The 20,006-nt window shown below is 42.2% G+C and overlaps 1 protein-coding gene across 1 annotated transcript in view; it reads left to right on the top strand.

The window, feature by feature from the left end:
• The window catches only part of arhgef10 (Rho guanine nucleotide exchange factor (GEF) 10), a 305,202-nt gene that overhangs the window by 133,565 nt on the left and 151,631 nt on the right, over positions 1–20,006 (top strand). The window contains exons 10-15 of the mRNA XM_078213587.1: positions 2,934–3,042; positions 6,236–6,351; positions 8,187–8,264; positions 9,337–9,516; positions 13,232–13,348; positions 18,519–18,611. Of these exons, the coding sequence (XP_078069713.1) occupies positions 2,934–3,042; positions 6,236–6,351; positions 8,187–8,264; positions 9,337–9,516; positions 13,232–13,348; positions 18,519–18,611 (693 nt within the window). The remainder of the gene's footprint in view (positions 1–2,933; positions 3,043–6,235; positions 6,352–8,186; positions 8,265–9,336; positions 9,517–13,231; positions 13,349–18,518; positions 18,612–20,006) is intronic.

A 20,006-nucleotide genomic window follows, 5' to 3' on the forward strand; every position in this document is an offset into this window, starting at 1 on the left:
CCTCAATGGCTCTTGGTCCAGAAAGATGAATTTATCATCTTCATAGATTATACTGAAATAATAGGTATGAATAATAAATGTGTCTTCACCCCTTTACATTTTCATCTACTAGCAAGAAACATAAAAATATACTTGTAGAAGCTTTTACTGTCTATAAAAAGGAAGAGTTGCCAAAGTATTGGTTCCTTAGAGGATGAGACTGAGGAAATAATAATGAGAAACAAGGAAATGGAAGAGGTTTTAAACAAATATTTGTCTTTAAGGTTGACGACACAAAAGGTATCCAGAGAATGACAGAAAATCAAGAGACAAAAGGGAGGAACTTAAAACAATCATGAGAGAAGAAGTACTGAGAAATCTGAGACTAAAGACTGATAGGTTGTCTGACCGGATGGTCTGCATCCTTGTGCCTTGAAAGAAGTGGCTGCAGAGATGATGGATACATTTGTTGTAATCTTCCAAATTCTCTAGATCCTGGAAAGGTCCCAGTGAATTACAAAACCGCAAATGAAACTCCTCCAGTCAAGAAAGGAGGGAGATGAAAAGCAAGAAAATATAGGCCAGTTAGCCAAACATCTGTCATTATAAAAATGCTAGAATACTTTATTAAGGAGCTGGTAGCAGAACATTTAGCAAACCATAATATTAACGGCTAGAGTCAGCATGGTTTTGTGAAAGGGAAATTGTGTTGGACAAATGTAGAAGAGTTGTTTGAGGATGTAACAAGAAGGTGGGTAAAAGGGAGCCAGTAGATGCTGTGTGTTTATATTTCCAAAAGGCATTCGACAAGGTGCCACATAGGTACTCATGGTGTTAAGAGTGATACATTGGTATGGATAGAGAATTGGCCAAACAGCAGGAAACACAGTACTGAGATAAATGGATCATTTGTACCTTGGCAAACTGTAACTAGTGGAGTGCCACAGGGATCAATGCTGGGGTTGCAATTGTTTATGATCTATATTAATGACTTGGAGGAAGGGACCGACTTTTATCGTCAAATTTGATGATAATACACAGATAGGTAGAAAAGCAAGTTGTGAGGATGATGATTGTAAAGAGTCTGCAAAGCAATGGAGATAGGTTAAGTGAATGGTCAAAAAAATGGCAGATTTAGTATAATGTGGGAAAGCTTTCCATTTTGGTAGAAAGATTACAGAAGCAGAATGTTATTTAATTGAAGAGAGATTGCAGAATGCTGCGAGACAGTGTGATATAGTACATGAATCTCAAAAGGTCAGTACGCAGGTACAGCAAGTAATTAGGAAAGCAAATGGAGCGTTGGCCTTTATTGCCAAGTGGATGCAGTATAAAAGTAAGGAAGTTTTGCCGCAACCATACAGGACATATGAAACCACGTCTAGAGTACTTGCATTGGGAGGAGTTCAGAGAAGGTTCAGTCAGCTGATTCTTGGGGGAACGGGTTGTCTCATGAGGAATGGTTGAGCAGGTCTATACTCATTGGAGTTTAGAAGAATGTGAAGTGATGTTATTGAAACATATAAGGTTATGAGGGGGCTTAACAGGGTAGATTTCTGAAAGGATGTTTCACTTCAGGTGGGAATGTGGAACAAGGAAGCAAGTACAGTTTCAGAAAGGGGTCCCTCAGTTAAGACACAGATGATTTATTTTTCTCTCCCAGAAGATTATTCATGTTTGGAATTCTCTTCCCAACAAGCATTGAAATATTCAAGGCTGAGTCGACAGTTATGAGGGGCAGGCAGGAAAGTGGGGTTAAAGCCCCAAACTGATCAGCTATGATCTTATTAAATTGTGGTCTAGGCCTGAGGAGCCATGTTTTTATGTTTGACTGCTTATCCAACATTCAGAAATGGATTAATTACCAGAAAAACTGGGACGATCAAAGCTATTGTCTTGCAATCCCACGACAAATTGTTCCTTGCCACCAATTCCATCCTTTCCCTGATAACTCACAGGCTGAACAAGACTGTTCGCAATCTCAGTGTCGTATTTGACTCCAGATGAACCTTATACCTGTACCTGTACAAATCACTAAGACCGTCTGCTTCCACTACTGCGACATCACCTGACTCCACCCCTGCCTGAGCTCATCTGCTGCTGAAACCCTTACTCACGCCTTAGTTAACTTGATGTTTACCTATTTTATTGCAGTCCTGGCTGGCACCTCACTTTCAACCTTCTGTAAACTTGAGATCAGCCAAAGCTCGGCTGCCTGTATTCTGACTTGCATCAAATCCATTCACCCACTGTCTTTATGCTTGTCGACCTACACCCTCGCCCCATTGAGTAATGCCTCAATTTGAAAATTCCCATCCTTGTTTTTTAGATTCCTCCATGGTTTCACTCCTGCCGATCTCTGTAATCTTCTCCAGCCCTGCAAACCTCGGATCGCCCTGCTTTCCTCCAGGTCTGGCCCCTGGCATATCCCTTACTTTAATCACTCCCTAGAGACCTTGTCTTCAGCTATGTACACTCTGGAATTCCCTCCCCTAATCCTTCTGCCTCTTGCCTCCTTTTTAAGGAGCTCCTTAAAATCTGCCTCTAAAATCTGCCTCTTTAATCTGCTCCAAAACCTCCTTAGTTGCGATGGTGTCAAGTTTGTTTTGATAAGACATTAAAAGGCGCTGTATGTCCGCAAGATATTGTTGAATGTTAGTGCAATCTGGTGCAATCACGGATGGTAAAAGCCTTGTTGATCTGTAGGCACTCAGGAGAGAAATTGAACCAATTGAACCCTTACTGCAGGCTTAACAAAGAAGAATTAATTCAGCACATAGACAGCCAATTGAACCAGAGTTCTTCCTGATCTCTGCAGCCCAGTTTATACATCAGAAAATTTGAGTGAGCAGGCAGGTACTGTGGTTGTTACTTGGATGTTTCTGACTAATGAAGTTCAAATGTACTGTTTCCTCATACTTCCTGAGAATGCTAAATCTGTTGTTCACTTCCAGATGCAACAGTTAATGAAAGCTGCAAAGGAAGGTACTAAAGATGGATTGGAAAAGACCAAAGCTGCTGTTCTTAAAAGGGGACGCTCGTTCATTAGACACAGGTATCAAGGTGAGTGGGAGAAGTGGACATGATGCACAGTAAAGCACAAATACACCATCAATTTCAGCAGCCTCTGTTAAGAAAGCATACATGCTTTTCAAAAGCTTTGGGCTAATCTTAGTATTAAAAATGTTTTTTTTAAATGATTGTAGAATGCCATAAACTTGCTAAATGCTTTCAATTGTGCTGTTCAGTGCTGCTGTTCATTCCCCCAAACACACCCCTGCTTTCAAGCATGAGTCACTGACTAATGATGAGGACCGTGAACCCTGGGTTGTTCTGACCCTCCTCTGAGTTCATTTGTGCCCTCATCATCGACCGAGTTGAAATCGCAAACTCTGTCTTGAGACTGTGACCTTTCTCCCATGTGTGATTCAGCCCCACTCTCTGCTGTGCATTTACTCATTTAAACCAGCAGGGCAGCCTCTGGAGGGTGCAAGAAGCTAACTACAACTTTAAAATGTTTCAAGTGCTTGAAGTGCTCTGTAACTAATTAATTGTTCACCATTAATTTCCTTTAAATCTTGGCCATCTGTAACACAGTAAAAATGAAAGTGCTAACAGTCCCACCTGATTGCCTTTATCGGGGGCTGGAGTTCAGTTGATATCCAATTTCAACCCAGATTGCATGGTAAATAATTCTAAATTAGTGCCATCGGAACTCAGCAATAGCTAACAGCTTGCCAATTTTACCTTCACCAGAGCAGTGAGAATTAACTTTTATTCAGTCCAGTTTACAAACCCACTTCCATACGATTTTCATTACAGTTACTTGTCAGAGCTCTGTATTTATTTGTTACCTAAATGGAAAGCAGATTCAAAATGTGTCCAAGCAGAGGGATCTGGGTGTCTATGTTCATGAATTGCAGAAAGTCAGTATGCAGGTGCAGCACGTAATTGAAAAGGCAAATGGGATGTTGGCATGCATTGCAAAGGAACTGGAGTATAGAAGTAGAGAAGTATTGTTGCAATTGTATAGGGTGTTGGTGAGACCACTTTGGAGTTTTGTGTCCAGTTTTGGTCTCCTTATTTGAGGAAGGATGTGGTGGCATTGGAGGCAGTTCGGAGGAGGTTCACCAGATTGATTCTGGGGGATGAAAGGTTTGACGTATGAGGAGAGATTAAACAGTTTGACCTTATACTCTGGAGTTTAGAAGGATGAGAGTGGATCTGATCGAGGTATATAAAATTTTAAAAGGGGTAGATAAAGTATTTGTAGACCAAATGTTTCCTCTTATGGGGTAATCTATAGCAAGATATAGGTCATAGGTATAGATTGAGAGGCAATAGATTTAAAACTGAGATGAAGAAGATCTACTTGCAGAGGGTGGTGAATTTGTGGAACTCACTGCCCCATAGCACGGTGGACTCTGAATTATTGAATGGTTTCAAGAAGTAGATATATTTCTAATAAAAAAGAGTAAGGGGATATGATGAGGAAATGGATTTGAGACCAGGGAGAGATCAGCCATGATCTGATTAAATGACAGAGCAGGCTCGAAGGGCTGAATTTGCCTACTTCTGCTCCAAATTCCTATCTTCCGATCTTTCTACGTATTCCCTTGAATGGGTTTCCCATTGCCTTTTAGGGGCCTAGCTGTCTGGGCTCATCCATTATATTTCTTTTGGGGTTGGGGTGTTAAACAATGCCTTTTCTAGATGGTGGTGGTGATGGTTGGTGGTGGTTGCGCGGGGGGGGGGGGGGGGGGGGGGCTGCTGTTTATCCACTTTATTTAAGGATGGGGGAGAAGATGTGTTGTTAAATAGTGCCTGCTAGTTACTTTGGGTGAGGGGTGAGACATTAATTTAGCCAGTAAGAAATTCTGAATTGTAGCCTTTGAAACACAATAGGTGGGTCATGACTGAGATGATTTAAGCCTGGTCTCTGTTCAACAAAAAGTGACACATTTAATCTGCCTACTGAGAATTGTAATCCAACAGAAAAACACTTATAACACTGATGGATTTTAGGAGTATGCGCCTTATTCGGCCTTTTTCATTCAGATAAGAAGTAGATACACAATGATGGCTAGGGCCACCATTGTGACGAGTAGGCCTATGCAAGGAAATCTTTAGGAGGCATTTCTAATCTACAGTGGCTGATATTGTGGGGTAGAGAACCCTGATTTTTGAAATATATATAATATATATATTTATTGAGTACATGTACCTCATCGCTTTTCTGTTGTAAAGTTCCCCCGGTATCTCAGACCCAAAACCAACCACCTTCCTCCTAATTTTCTGCACCAACTTGTTAATGTTGCCAAAAATTGATGCAGTGCTTAATGCGGTGCCTGTGATCAACTGGAGAATGGCTCCTTCAGGCAATGCAAATGTTAAAATTCCTGCAACAATTGGCAGCTCTTGTGAAAATGGAGAGGCATGTTGCAGGGATAGTGCAATCTTCATGGTCCAAAAATTGGAGCTGACCCACAAGTTATTAATGTTTATACTTACTGCTGAGAAATTGAATGCTTTTTGATTTTACTGTGCTGTTTTAACTACAAATCTGTGCAAACAATGCATCTCTGTTGCTGTAGTTCCTTTAATAGTTAATCTCACACTGAATGAAGTTTAAAAAGAGCTGTCGTAATTTCTCTGAGGAACGAGAAGAAATGGCGATCCTAAAAACTACATCTTTTTCACCTTTAAGTTTAACCCTTTGGCAAATAAATTTCGATGGGAGTAGTTTAATTTTTCTAGAAGTCAGATCGGTAACTCTCTACTGCACCTGCAGAGACACCAACATGTAACACCCATAAACGACCCTCTGTCAAACCAATATTCAGCACCAGGTGAGTTACAGGATTTAGGAGAGGGATAGGCCATTCGGCCCTTCGTGCTGCTCTGCCATTTGATAAGATCATGGCTGATCAGGTGGTGGTTTCAACTCCACTTTCCTGTCTGTTCCCCACAAACCTCATCTCCCTTGTCTATCAATAATCTGCCTCACACCGCCTTGAATGACCCAGCCTTCACTGCTTTCTGAGGTACAGAATTCCACATACTGACGATCCTATGAGAGAAAAAAAATTCTCCTCATCTCCATCTTAAACAACAGACCTCTTATTCTTAACGTGTGTCCCCTGGTTCTAGTGTCTCCCACAAGTGGACACATCATTCCATTATTTACCCCATCAGATTCCGACAGAGTCTTGTATCTTATAACATCACTGACCTTTATTTGCACACTATTTTTCAGATCACAGATTTGGGTGTTTGGAGGAAGAAGAGGAGCAGAACCTCTTTATTGATGTTGACTGCAAACATCCAGAGCCAGTGATGACACCCATGCCCGAGGGTTTGACACAGCAGCAGGTACATGTTTGTAACCTTGGATGATGAACTTTAAGTGCCAGCATGTCAAGAGAATGACAGCTTGTAAGAAGTGCATTATAAGTTCATCTTGTGGGACATGGTTGCCAAGCTCTGTGGGAGTGTTCTGAGATTTACATAATAAATTATGAAACTGTTAACATCCTGTAGAATGAAGCAGATTTTCTTGCTGTGTTCTCCTGCTTTATGTTAAAGCACATAATGTTCATGTACAGTGCAGCCAGTTAAGACCCATTTGGATTTTGTCTAACACGTTCAAAAAAAACCTCCCAAACAAAGTTACAAGTCACTGACAGGAAAAGGAGAAAAAATGGATGAGAAAATTATAAATGTAATCAAAAATAAATACTTGTTTGTCTGGGAAAGAAAGGAAGTTGCAAATTATATAATATTTAATTTGATTTTTAAATTCCCTTTCTTTTGAGACATTTAGACATTTAATTATTTCAAAAGTCCTTTTTTTTGATTTGTAAATTATTCAGACCCATGTAGCCTCAGATGTTACATTAACATTTCACACTGTAAGCAGCACTGCAATGACTCATCAACTTCAATCGAAGAATTGGAAAATCATACCTGTGGCGGGTAATTTCTTTTCGAGATCTCTGCCCAAAGGAAGGTCTAAACATAGCATTACAAACTCTGCCAAATTCACCCCAGGTCCTGATTTCACCCCAGTCAGAATGGGAATCAAACCCCAACCAGTTGCCACCAAAATGATTCACACTGGGCATCCAGCCCTCAATGGAGTCCAAGTTGCTGTGGCAACATATACTTTTACATGCATGTCGTAATCTAGAGCTATGGATAGTGATGGTAGAGGCTCCAGTTTCAGTCATTTGGATTTCCAGAAAAAGCTCTTACTGCCTGCCATTAGTGTTAGTTGGAAGGATTTGCAGGCTGATATTTGACTCGTTTGGCCACATTATGAATGCACCTTCCTTGACCACCAAGTCCTGGAGTGGGACTTGAACGTGGAGCTTCTGGTTCAGACGTTGGGATAACACTCACCATGCCATATGACCTCTGACAGGTAGCTTACCATCCTCTGTTTAAAGAATTAACTTTTGAAATTGAAGTCATCTGTTACTTGTGCACTGCAGATCAACCTTGTGAAAATTATTTTGAATCAAGTTGTAAAATTCTCTTGGTTTATTTATTAGTGTCACAAGTAGCCTTACATTAACACTGCAATGAAGTTACTGTGAAAATCCTCTAGGCGCCACACTCTGGCACCTTTTTGGGTACACTGAGGGAGAATTTAGCATGGCCAATGCACCTAACCACATTTTAGACTGTGGGAGGAAAGCAGAGCACCCGGAGGAAACCCACACAGACACGGGGAGAACATGCAGACTCCGCACAGACAGTGACCCAAGCCAGGAATAGAACCCAGGCCCCTGGCGCTGTGAGGCAGTAGTGCTAACCACTGTGACCCAGTAACTTCATTGCAGTGTTAATGTAAGCCAACTTGTGACACTAATGAATAAACTAAATTAAACCTTGTGAAAATTATTTTGAATCAGGTTGTAAAATTCTCTGTTTGAAATTTCTGGATTTTGAGTTGGTATCTAAGGAGTGATCCAATTATTGCTTCAGAACTCTACCACTTGCATTCTTTTTTAGATCTTTTTTAGTCTTTTCCTACTGTTGGTGGGTGAGTTTAACCTTTTAAAACAGTTTAATTAAGATGGTAATTCCATTTATGTCACAAAATTAGGTTGTTATATTTAAGCCAGCCTACGGTTAATTATATTCTTTCGATTATTTTTAGTAAATTCTGGGTAGCTTAACAGTGAAGTTTACTTTTGAAACAGGTTGTCAGACGATATATTCTTGGTTCAGTTGTTGAAAGTGAGAAGAATTATATGGATGGATTAAAGCGAATTCTAGAGGTAAGCTGGAGCATAAAGAAAATGAAGTTTCCCTTGCTGGATTTTGTTACTGGGTTTTTGGATCACTGTGGTACCAGAAATTTGTCCTTTTAAAAATATGTATATATTATTCAAACCTTTTGGAGCTTCTCAGCTATTTACAATTACTTTTCTCAATACTTTCTCACTGCCAAACTAAATCTTACAAAATGATGACCTGGGAATGATTACAAGGCAGTAATCTCTGAAGTTGATGGAGTGAGTAGATAGGAGCTATTTACAAAGGCCTCCAAGTAGCAGGCTAATGTAATTTTCAAGCAGGCTTGAAAATTACTTCCATGTATCTTCACTTGTTTCATGAAATATATGTTGCAAGAGATCTGGTAGTGGATTATCTCAATTTACCTGCTTTATTCTGTCAGTGATTTTGGTCATGACAAAGTAGAGAGTGCTCAGGGCGGCACGGTGGCACAATCGTTAGCACTGCTGTCTCACAGCGCCAGGAGCCTGGGTTCGATTCCCAGCTTGGGTCACTCTCTGTGCGGACTCTGCACGTTCTCCCCATGTCTGTGTGGGTTTTCTCTGGGTGCTCCGGTTTCCTCCCACAGTCCAAAAGACGTGCTGGTTAGGCACATAGTGTATACCAACAGATGCCGGAATTTGGCGACTAGTGGATTTGCACAGTAACTTCATTGCAGTGTTAATGTAAGCCTACTTGTGACACTAAGAAATAAACTTAAAACTTACTCTCCTGGGAGGGGTGCCCACCCCCAGAAGAGTGAGCCCCTTCCTTCCCGCCTTTTAACCTGAGGTTGTGAAAGAGCAGACTGGCCTACTTCATTCTGCCTTTGCCAGACGTACTTGTTATTGCTGCAGAGGCAAAACCAGCCCCTTAAGTGGCCATTAATTGGACAGTTATGGGTCTCAATAGACCTAAGGGCAGATGGGCAGGCCACCATATTATGAGGGCAGCTCAGTGGCGGAAAGGTGATGGGCTAGCCACACATTCTATTTCATGCAGCTCACCTCTCCGCTATTCCAGATTTGAAATTGTTTGGACAAAGTGTTTGATTTTAATTTTCTCTTTCCACAGCAGTACAAGAAACCTCTTTCAGAAATGGATCCAAAACTATTAAGTGAAAGGAAATTGAAAATTGTGTTTTACCGAATAAAGGAGATTCTTCAGTGCCATTCTTTGTTCCAGATTGCCTTAGCTAGTCGTGTGACTGAGTGGGATTCAGTTGAAATGATCGGCGATGTCTTTGTTGCCTCAGTAAGTCTTTGAATTAGTATCAGTCATGATTGTAAATGCAGAGTCTCGGGACAGGATCCCTTCCCCCGGCCGCGGCATGTTTTCCGGTGACAGAGGCAGCTTGCCATTGGCCACTGCCAGGGTCTTCCAGTCCTGCCGCTATCTACGGCATTTTGCATTGTTTGTTCGGCGGCAGAGCCTGAAGGACCAGCCGTGGGAGCGCCATCGGTGGGACCAAAAGATCCCGCCAGCAGGAAGGGTAGGGTTGCAAAAACTCAGCCCCTGCATTCTGAGAGAGTTTGTTCAGAAAGGCGTTCTTGGGGGCAGTGCAGAAAAGAGCTTCAGAGTGCATGCCAGTGTTTCTTCAGAAGGAACTCTTCAAAATGCAGCCAATGAAAATATAACAAACTTACTCCAACTTATAAATCAAAGAAAGGGTTTAATGAAGAAACGTCATTACTCCAAACTTGGGGCCTCGCCCTGGGCCACTCCAAGCTCCCCACAATTCTACATAGTTCCTTATTTATAGTGAATCAGCTGACTATTACATCACTCTGTAATTGGTTCCATGTTTTACTGGGTCAGCTGACCTTTACATCTTGTTCCCATTGGTCACATTACATCCAATACAAAGTTGTCACCGGTTATATTCTAACGGCCAGAACTAAAAGGAATGTCCGAGGAAAGATTGTCTAGCTTTTTTTTCTTGAAAGAGAATGCTGTGTGAGGATGTGAAGCAAGCGTTTTAAAGTTATGACATGTTTGGATAAATTCAGCCCAAGTAAGCTTTTCTGCTGTGTACAGAATTTAAAAACATGGAATCGCATTGACACATTAAGGTCAACACAGAAAAAATGGAGTGCAGCAGAATATTTTTTGAACTATAAAGGTAAGAGCATAGATTGTGCCATGGATGATGGAACACGAAACAGTGGCTATTGCAAAGAAACCAGACAAATATTAACTTTTAAATGGGATAGACTTCAAATGGATAGCAGCACAAAATTGGGCATCTGAGATGCTGTGGGCCACCTGCAGCAGCAGAATTGTATTTCACCGTGATCTATAAACTGATGACCCAGCAGATCTTACACTCGACCATTATCATCAAGCTTCAAAACCAACCCTAGTTCAATGAGAAGTGTGGAAGAGCATGCCAGAAGCAGCAATAGAGCCACCTAAACCAACCTGGTGAAGCTACAACACAGGACTACATGCACGGTAAACAGTGGAAGCAAAATGCTGTAGCCAGAGATATGCTATTCTACCACCAGTGAGTCAGATTAAAGCTCTGCAGTCTTGCTACATCCAGTCATGAATGGTGATGGAAAATTAAACAATTAATGTTTGTACTGTTCTGTATTAAATTAATGGGAGGAGGAGGCTCCATTGAATGTCTCCATCCTCAGTGATAGCAGAGCTCTTATGAGCCTCTTAGTCTTTTGCTGCTGGATCCTAAAACTTCCCAGTCCTCTATTCTACCACCATCCCATGCCCCTTTGTGTATCCTGCCTTTCAATTTAACATTATCTTTGATCTCCTTTGTTAACAATGGATTTTGCCTCTCTTTCGTGGAATCTGTCTTTTTGATTGGGATTATCTCCTACTGAGCATTTTGGACCAGCTGTTTGAATATCTACTGCTGCTCACCTGTTGACCTGTATCTTGTTCACTCAGCTCACCTGAACGATGTGAGCTTTCTTTTAAATCATTTCACCAAAATGTTTATGCGGTTTTGCTGACTAAACAGATCCTGCAATTATTTGTCACAGATGTTTCAGCTGCAGGGTCAAAAAGCCACAAATCTAAATGATACTATTGTATGGTCTCAACCTGAAGGAATCTCGAACTTTAAACAATCTCCTCCCTCATACCATTATAATTGCCCTTATTTAAGTTGGAGACACCAGTTACGGACCTATGGTGTTCACCTTCAAACTGTATCTGGAGTTCTATCATATTATAGTCACTTTTCCCTAGGGAATTTTTGACCACAAGATCCCTGGGTGGCACAGTGGTTAGCACTGCTGCCTCACAGCACCAGGGACTGGGTTCGATTCCTGGCTTGGGTCACTGTGCGAAGTCTGCACGTTCTTCCTGTATCTGCATGGATTTCCTCCGGGTGCTCCGGTTTCCTCCCACAGTCTGGAAGACATACTGGTTAGGTGCATTGGCCATGTTAAATTCACCCTTGGTATACCCGAACAGGTGCTGGATTGTGGTGACTAGGGGATTTTAAGACCATAAGACATAGGAGCGGAAGTAAGGCCATTCGGCCCATCGAGTCCACTCCACCATTCAATCATGGTTGATTTCAACTCCATTTACCCGCTCTCTCCCCATAGCCCTTAATTCCTCGAGAAATCAAGAATTTATCAATTTCTGTCTTGAAGACGCTCAACGTCTCGGCCTCCACAGCCCTCTGTGGCAATGAATTCCACAGACCTACCACTCTCTGGCTGAAGAAATTTCTCCTCATCTCTGTTCTAAAGTGACTCCCTTTTATTCTAAGGCTGTGCCCCCGCGTCCTAGTCTCCCCTGCTAATGGAAACAACTTCCCTACGTCCATCCTATCTAAGCCGTTCATTATCTTGTAAGTCTCTATCAGATCTCCCCTCAACCTCCTAAACTCCAATGAATATAAGCCCACGATCCTCAGACGTTCATCGTATGTCAGGCCTACCATTCCTGGGATCATCCGTGTGAATCTCCGCTGGACCCGCTCCAGTGCCAGTATGTCCTTCCTGAGGTGTGGGGCCCAAAATTGCTCACAGTACTCCAAATGGGGCCTAACCAGTGCTTTATAAAGCCTCAGAAGTACATCCCTGCTTTTGTATTCCAAGCCTCTTGAGATAAATGACAACATTACATTTGCTTTCTTAATTACACAGTAACTTCATTGCAGTGTTAATGTGAGCCTACTTGTGACAGTAATAAATAACCTTTAAACCTCATTACACAAAACTTAATCTAAAATAGCCCATTCCTGGATAGGTTCTACAAAGTAGTGCTCTAAAAATCAAATCTGATGCACTCCACAAATTCTTCTTCTATGTTACCTTTGCTGGTTTGGTTTGTCCAATCAATACGCAGATTAAAATCTCCCATGATAATTGCAGTTCCCTTCAAACATGCCCTTGATATTTCCCCATTTATACTCTAACTTCTTGAGCGATCACATTTTGGGGTCTAGACACTACCCCACCCTTGTCTTCCTTCCCCTGCTATTCATGATTTCATGGAGATAGTTTAAAGTTTGAGATTCCTGCAGGTTGAGACCTTACAATGGTATCATTCAGATTTGTGGCTTTTTGACCCTGTAGCTGCAACATCCGTGACAAACAATTGCAAGTTCTGTTTAGTCAGCAAAAATACGTGGACATTTTGGTGAAATTATTTAAAAGAAAGCTGACATCGTTCACTGTTTGCTCATGCAAATGTCTGCAAAAATCTCAGCTTGAACTTTGCTCCTTTTTAAGTGGGCCTTTCAAAATGAAAAGGCTGCTTGTGCTTGAAATTCAATCCGTTCGTCCTCAAACACATCTGGAACATTTTCTTTCACCCAAATTCAGTCGAAACATGAAACAAAAGACTGGCGGTGAAAGGAAATCTTCCTGGGTTGGAGGATAAACAAACTTAGCGTTCATTTATCGAGTAAAATTTGGAATCCTGAGTGCTGGGTTCTTTCAAACGAATGTATTAAATTTTTAAAGCTGGCATTTTATTTGTGTTCCAGTTTTCCAAGTCGATGGTGCTTGATGCATACAGTGAATACGTGAACAATTTTAGCACTGCTATGGGAATTATTAAGAAAGTGTGTGCCACCAAACCTGCCTTTCTGGAATTTTTGAAGGTAAGCATTTGGTGGAAGTAAAACGTTGTTTCAGTTGTAAAACTGAACCGCAGAGCACACCTTTTGGATTGTTTTGGAGCCAGATAGGAAGTTAACGTAATTCATTCCCACTCCTGCTAAGTAGCAGTAAAGCAGTGAAATGTACCTCTATTTGATTTGATTTGATTTGATTTATTATTGTCACAGTGAAAAGTATTGTTTATTGCACTCTATACAGACAAAACATACCATTCATAAAGAAGGAAATGAGAGAGTGCAGAATGTAGTGTTACAGTCATAGCTAGGGTGCAGAGAAAGATCAACTTAATGCAAGGTAAGTCCATTCAAAAGTCTGACCGCAGTAGGGAAGAAGTTCTTGAGTCGGTTGGTATGTGACCTCAGACTTTTGTATCTTTTTCCCAATGGAAGAGGGTCGAAGAGAGAATGTCCAGGGTGGGTGGGGCCCTTTATTATGCTGGCTGCTTTGTTGAGGCAGCGGGAAGTGTAGACAGAGTCAGTGGATGGGAGGCTGGTTTGTGTGATGGATTGGGATAAATTCACAACGTTTTGTAGTTCCTTTCAGTCTTGGGCAGAGCAGGAGCCATACCAAACTGTGATACAACCAGAAAGAATGCTTTCTATGGTGCATCTGTAAAGGTTGGTGACAGTTGTCGCTGACATGCCAAATTTCTTTAGTCTTCTGAGAAAGTAGAGGCGTTGGTTCCCTAGCTTAAAGAGAAAATTTATCTGAAGCCCCAGATGGAAAGTGCAAGTAGATAAACATTGGATGAGGGTTTTGTGATCCTGCCAAGACTTGATGTCTTGTCTGTGCATAAAGAATGCCCACCGACTGCTGATCCCCTGCAAGAGAAGCCTGAAGTGACAGAGTACAATAACATGCAGATGCATTTACTGACTGGATTGTTAATCCAGTGGATCAATGGAGTGCGATCTCCTCCTATTACTCCCCCATACTCTGGAACACGCTATGCCTCCATCTTGCTACCTCTCTTCCCACTTTCAAAAGCCTTTTTGTTAACCTGGGACGCAATTCTCAGGGCCCTTTTGCCAAGAGGGAAAATCCCGTTTTGATCACTAACTCTTGAGAGGGCAATAACGGGATTTGTGGCAACGCGATCTCCCCAGAAGGGGCGTAAACCTAATTTCCATTAAATTAACTGTACTTGTATATCATTAAATGGCGTAACGTCCTGGCTTCAGGGAGCATTGAATGCTCCCCCCCTGCTGGCATGACGTCACACTGATGGGAATCACTATGGGTTTTCAAAAATGGAAACCAGTCGTGTTGACCACGCCAGGGGTGTAGAGGTGAGTATAGCCCCTGCGGTGTGAGGGACATGGCAGGACAGTGCTCTGGCACTGCCCTCTGGCAGGGGGCAGGCGCGGGGCCGGGGGTGGAACCTCTGTGTCGCCCCTTTGGGGGGGTCTATTTTGAGTGGGGTTGCGTCCTTGAGGTTTGGGGTTGTTCCCCATGTCCAAGGGGGTCCCGATGTTCGTGTGGCATGTGGGGAGGCCTTCAAGTTTAGTTTGTGATCGAGGTGCTCTTTAAAAAGCGTGCCCCGATCTCTGAATCCCAACTGTGCCAGCAAGTTCAGGCCCAGCTGGCTATGTAATCCTAGCAGCGCTTTGTGAGTGCTGTTTAATCAGGCAAGAAATGGCATCTGTTAAACCAACGAGTTTCACACAGCCTTTCTCACCTGCTGCACTCCACCTCTAATGTTCTGACGGTTCCTTTCATCATTTCCCCTCGGTATCAACGCACTTCTGCTTTTGACCTCGTCCTCGATTGTGAAGAGCCTTCAGGTGCTGTGCTGCATTGTAAAAATGCCTTTCAAGTAGAAGTAATGATTATTCACCATCATTAGTTTCAGTTTTATTTTACAGCACTGTTTTAAGTTACACTGTATTTTTAAACCCGTGGTCTGTAGGTTGTGCTGTATTTGATCAAAACAGGCACTGCCTCTGCATTCTCTTCTCCTACACACTTCTTTTCAAAGTATATTATACAGTTTTGAATGGTAATTTCAAAGGCCGTACCCTGGAGGTGTAGAGTGACAAACTCTATACTAATTTCAGGCACTTTTGTATTTATTTTCTGGACAAAGCTGTCAAAGCTGGTATTTACTGTTCATCCCTACTTACCCTTGAGGGCCGGCACGGTGGCACAGTGGTTAGCAATGCTGCCTCACAGCGCCAGGGACCAGGGTTTAATTCCCGGCTTGGGTCACTGTCTGCAGAGTCTGCATGTTCTCCCCTTGACTGCGTGGGTTTCCTCTGGGTGCTCGGGTTTCCTCCCACAGTCTGAAAGACGTGCTAGTTAGGCGCATTAGCCATGCTAAATTCTACCTCCGTGTGCCCAAACAGGTGCCGGAGCGTAGCGACTAGGGGATTTTCACAGTAACCTGATTGGAGTGTTAATGTAAGCCTACTTGTGATGCTAACAAACTAAACTTGAGGAAGTATTATTGTGAGAGCAGTTTTGTGTCAGCTACTGACTTTGGCTGGGTTGGCCATTAGTGACCAGTTGGGCTGAACAGATTCATAGTCACTTTTGTTGACATCAGCCTTTTATAACCAAATTTTTTAACAACTGAACCCAAGCAGCCAGACTTGAACTCATGTCCTCTGGATCATTAGATCAGGCCTCCAGGTGACTGGTTCTGTAACATAATAACTAGTTCTCGACCTATTACTTAAGTAAACATTTGGTGCAGTTACGACCATTGGGGTCAATTGCAATCAATATGTATTTGTGTGATTATATGTACAGTACATTAAACTAGTAGATGTTGGCTGTGCTCTAGATGTCACATTCATTACAGGCCAAATTGTATTAAAAACCCAGTCATTTTATATTGTGTTCTTTTGAACTCTACCTTAAATTGAAAAGCAGTTATAATATTCCCCGACCCCAGCATTTACATCTAGCTATGAATACCTATTTTTGTCTTGAATGAATGCTGTGTGATGGCCTTAAAGGCACTGGTAAACACCCACAGTGCTGCTGAAGATCCCAAATTATCGACAGGAGAAATACACAAATGACAAAATGCTTGGAAGTTAATGAGTTGCATGTCAATGGGAATCTGGAATCTAAACACCTAAGCACCAAAAATTAATTCTAATGGAGTTGCAATGATGAACACTATTTGGAGAAGTGAAACATGAGGAAAAAGAAGTTGCTAGAGAGAACTTCTACTGTAGGGACTGAATTCCCAGGCTGTGGAATCACTGAGTGCACAGACTCCAATTCATGATAGTTTGACCTGTAAGCTATCAATTTTGTCTGTAGCGAAATACTCAATGTTACCTAATGTTAAGTTATGTAAGGTGCTTACACTTGTAATCTTACCTTTTGTACATTTGTTCAAAATCAGACAAACTTCATTTCATTCAAATATTCGACCCTTTCAGCTGTTTATTCTCTATAAGGCTAGCACCGTTTCTTGGTTGAGATGATGAGTGAGGTAACTGCTTCTAGTTGTTTCTCAGCTAGTGAGAGGAACAGTGATCTGTTTTCCACATCCCCTTTTGTACAGCAACTAGTAGTTCTTTGCTTTGTCTTCACCTGTGACTTAAATAAGACGTGGGGCCTATGTGCAGTTCTGGTCCCCACATTACAGGAAGGATGTGGAGGCTTTGGAGAGGGTGCAGAGGAGGTTTACCAGGATGTTGCCTGGTATGGAGGGGAGATCCTATGAGGAGAGGCTGAGGGATTTGGGATTGTTTTCGCTGGAAAGGCGGCGGCTAAGAGGGGATCTTATTGAAACATATAAGATGATTAGAGGTTTAGATAGGGTGGATAGTGATAGCCTTTTTCCTCTGATGGAGAAATCCAGCACGAGGGGGCATGGCTTTAAATTGAGGGGGGGTAGTTATAGAACCGATGTCAGGGGTAGGTTCTTTACCCAGAGGGTGGTGAGGGATTGGAATGCCCTGCCAGCATCAGTTGTAAATGCGCCTAGTTTGGGGGCGTTTAAGAGATCCGTAGATAGGTTCATGGACGAAAAGAAATTGGTTTAGGTTGGAGGGTCACAGTTTTTTTTTTTAACTGGTCGGTGCAACATCGTGGGCCGAAGGGCCTGTTCTGCGCTGTAATGTTCTATGTTCTATGTTCTATGTGCAGGAGGCTCAAGTCCAGCTCCTACCAACCCTTCCTGCAGTCATACAGTACAGAAGAGGCCCCTTGGCCCATCAAGTGTACCAACAAAACTACACTAATTCCACTTTCCAGCACTTGGCCTATAGTCTTCAATGTTATGACATTTTAAGTGCTCATCCACATACCTATTAAAGGTTATAAGGTTTCCCACCTCTATTACCCTTGCAGACTGTGCATTCCAGACTCCCATCGCCCTCTGGGTGAAAACATTTTTCCTCCAATCCCCTCTAAACCTCCTGCCCCTCACCTTAAAATTATGCCCCTTCATTTTTGAACTTTCAACGAAGGGAAACAGCTGCTTCCTATCTACCCTGTTCTTGCCCCTCATCATCTTAAGCAACTCAATCAGGTCCCCCCTCAGCCTTCTCTGCTAAAGAAAACAACTTGAGCCTATCCAGCCTCTCTTCATAGCTCAAATGCTCCATCCCAGGCAGCATCCTGGTGGATTGCCTCTGCACCCCCTCCAGTGCAATCACATTCTTCCTATAGTGAGGTGACCAGAATTGCACACACTACTCCAGCTCTGGCCTAACGAAAGTTTTGTACATCTCCAACATAACCTCCATGCCACAACTGATGGAATGCAGAAAATTCCTTTCAAATCGTATCCTGGTCCCAGGAACATTGTTAGAATTAGTCTGTGCTCCCTCACCTTGTGCACTAAGCTTCTGGAGTACCTTTCACTCCACCTAATTATACTTAAAGCTTGGCTAGCCCAGCAGGTAATGATGCATTGGGAAAACAAAACAATATACCTCAGTGATGCTGCCACACCTTGGAATCAGAGTCATCCAGAGCCCAAACTACCCTGGAAAGAACTCTCATTACTATGTTTTCAGAGCCATGTCCACTTTTTGATGAGTGCATTGTAAGCAAAGGGGACTTAGAGGAATATTTTTAACACTGTTGAAAGGTTTTATTTTAAAAATACCTTAGTTAAACCTATTGTAACCAAATGATCTGTATGGTATCTGCTTGCTGTCCTAAATGTGTATTCTTCCTCACCAGCAATGCCATGAGTCAAGCTCTGATCGTATTACATTGTATGGATTAATGATGAAGCCAATTCAACGTTTTCCACAGTTCATTCTTTTGCTTCAGGTAAACACATTCATCTTGATGCAAATAGTTATCTTTTGTCTGGTAATATACAGCATTGTAAAATAATTTATGTTTTGTTATAGTCATGGGAATTAAGTTTCGCAAAAGCTTTTCTTTCTACCCCACCCTGAAAATGATCTCTCCATAGATGTTGTGTTACTGATATTTGATGGATACAGATTCTTGATGTGCCAGTTGGAGCTGGAGGAGATGCTAACTTTAGCGTACTATTTAGAATTGATGGAAGGACATATCATTCCATCAGTCTACATACTTGTGATCGGAATAATGATGGCAGCAATCTTCAAAACATTAGCAGTAATTCCTGAATCTCAGGCAGGTTGCATCAAAAAAACGAACAAAACAAGAGGGCTGGAGCCTGGAGCATCTTTCTGGTATGGTGGAAGCACCCAAAAATCACAAGTCCCATCAAACAGGGCAATTCCCACTTGTGCGGGGGTGGGAATGGGACTGGTTTGTGTTTCACACGTGCACGTTTTATCTAGGCAACTAGCCAGTTAAATCATCAGCCACCTCCACTTAAGTGAGATTTTGGTAGCTTTGGAGTGTGAAACCCAAAGTATGCTGAGTCAACCGAGTAGGGGCAGGTCTGAACTTTGTGGATTACTTTGGATAGTCAGGGTATACTCCTCTGGACAGGTAAGGTACCCCTTTGGATATGACGCTGGGATATCTTTGAGGGCAGTCAGGTGCCAGTCACCCATCCTAACCACAACTCTGCTGCCCTGGTCGCCATTTTTAAAAGTTGTGTTCACGAAGCAGGGAATTCTCTTGAATCTACACATCCAAATCATGGACAAAAATCCAATGGACCCGAAATCTGTCTTTTTACATCGGACACCTAAATTCAAACATTGTTCAAACTATTGAAATGAAACTTTCTGTAACCTCTTATGAAATGAATTTGAAGAGTCTCAATCTGGTTTCCATATGCACAATGCACTTCTAATTGTCCTGAGTGATACCGTATGGTTGTTAAAAAGGAACACGTTGCTGTTGTGTTTTGGGAAGATTTTCTCAAACTGGAATGGTGACATGCTACAAGTGGAGCATGGTTGAACAATGCTTTTAGCTTGCCCGTGTTGCATGATGCCTAATGCACAGATATATTCAGTTCCCTCGCAATGATATGCTTCACCTTGCTGACCGTGACAGAAGGTTATTTAATTTTCATCAAAAAGCAGAATACTGCAGATGCTGGAAATCTGAAATAAAAACTACAAATGCTGGGGGAAGAAAACACAGCAGATTAGGTAGCGAGAGAGAGAGACCTAGGGGGCGATTCTGCAACCTCGCCGCGCCTGGCTCAAATCCTGCAGAATAGCGTGTGGGCCTAAAAATCAGTTTCGCACTTGGCTGCAAACAGCGTGTTTT

This window comes from Mustelus asterias, chromosome 5, assembly GCF_964213995.1.
Source record: "Mustelus asterias chromosome 5, sMusAst1.hap1.1, whole genome shotgun sequence".
NCBI classification, from domain to species: Eukaryota; Metazoa; Chordata; class Chondrichthyes; order Carcharhiniformes; family Triakidae; genus Mustelus; species Mustelus asterias.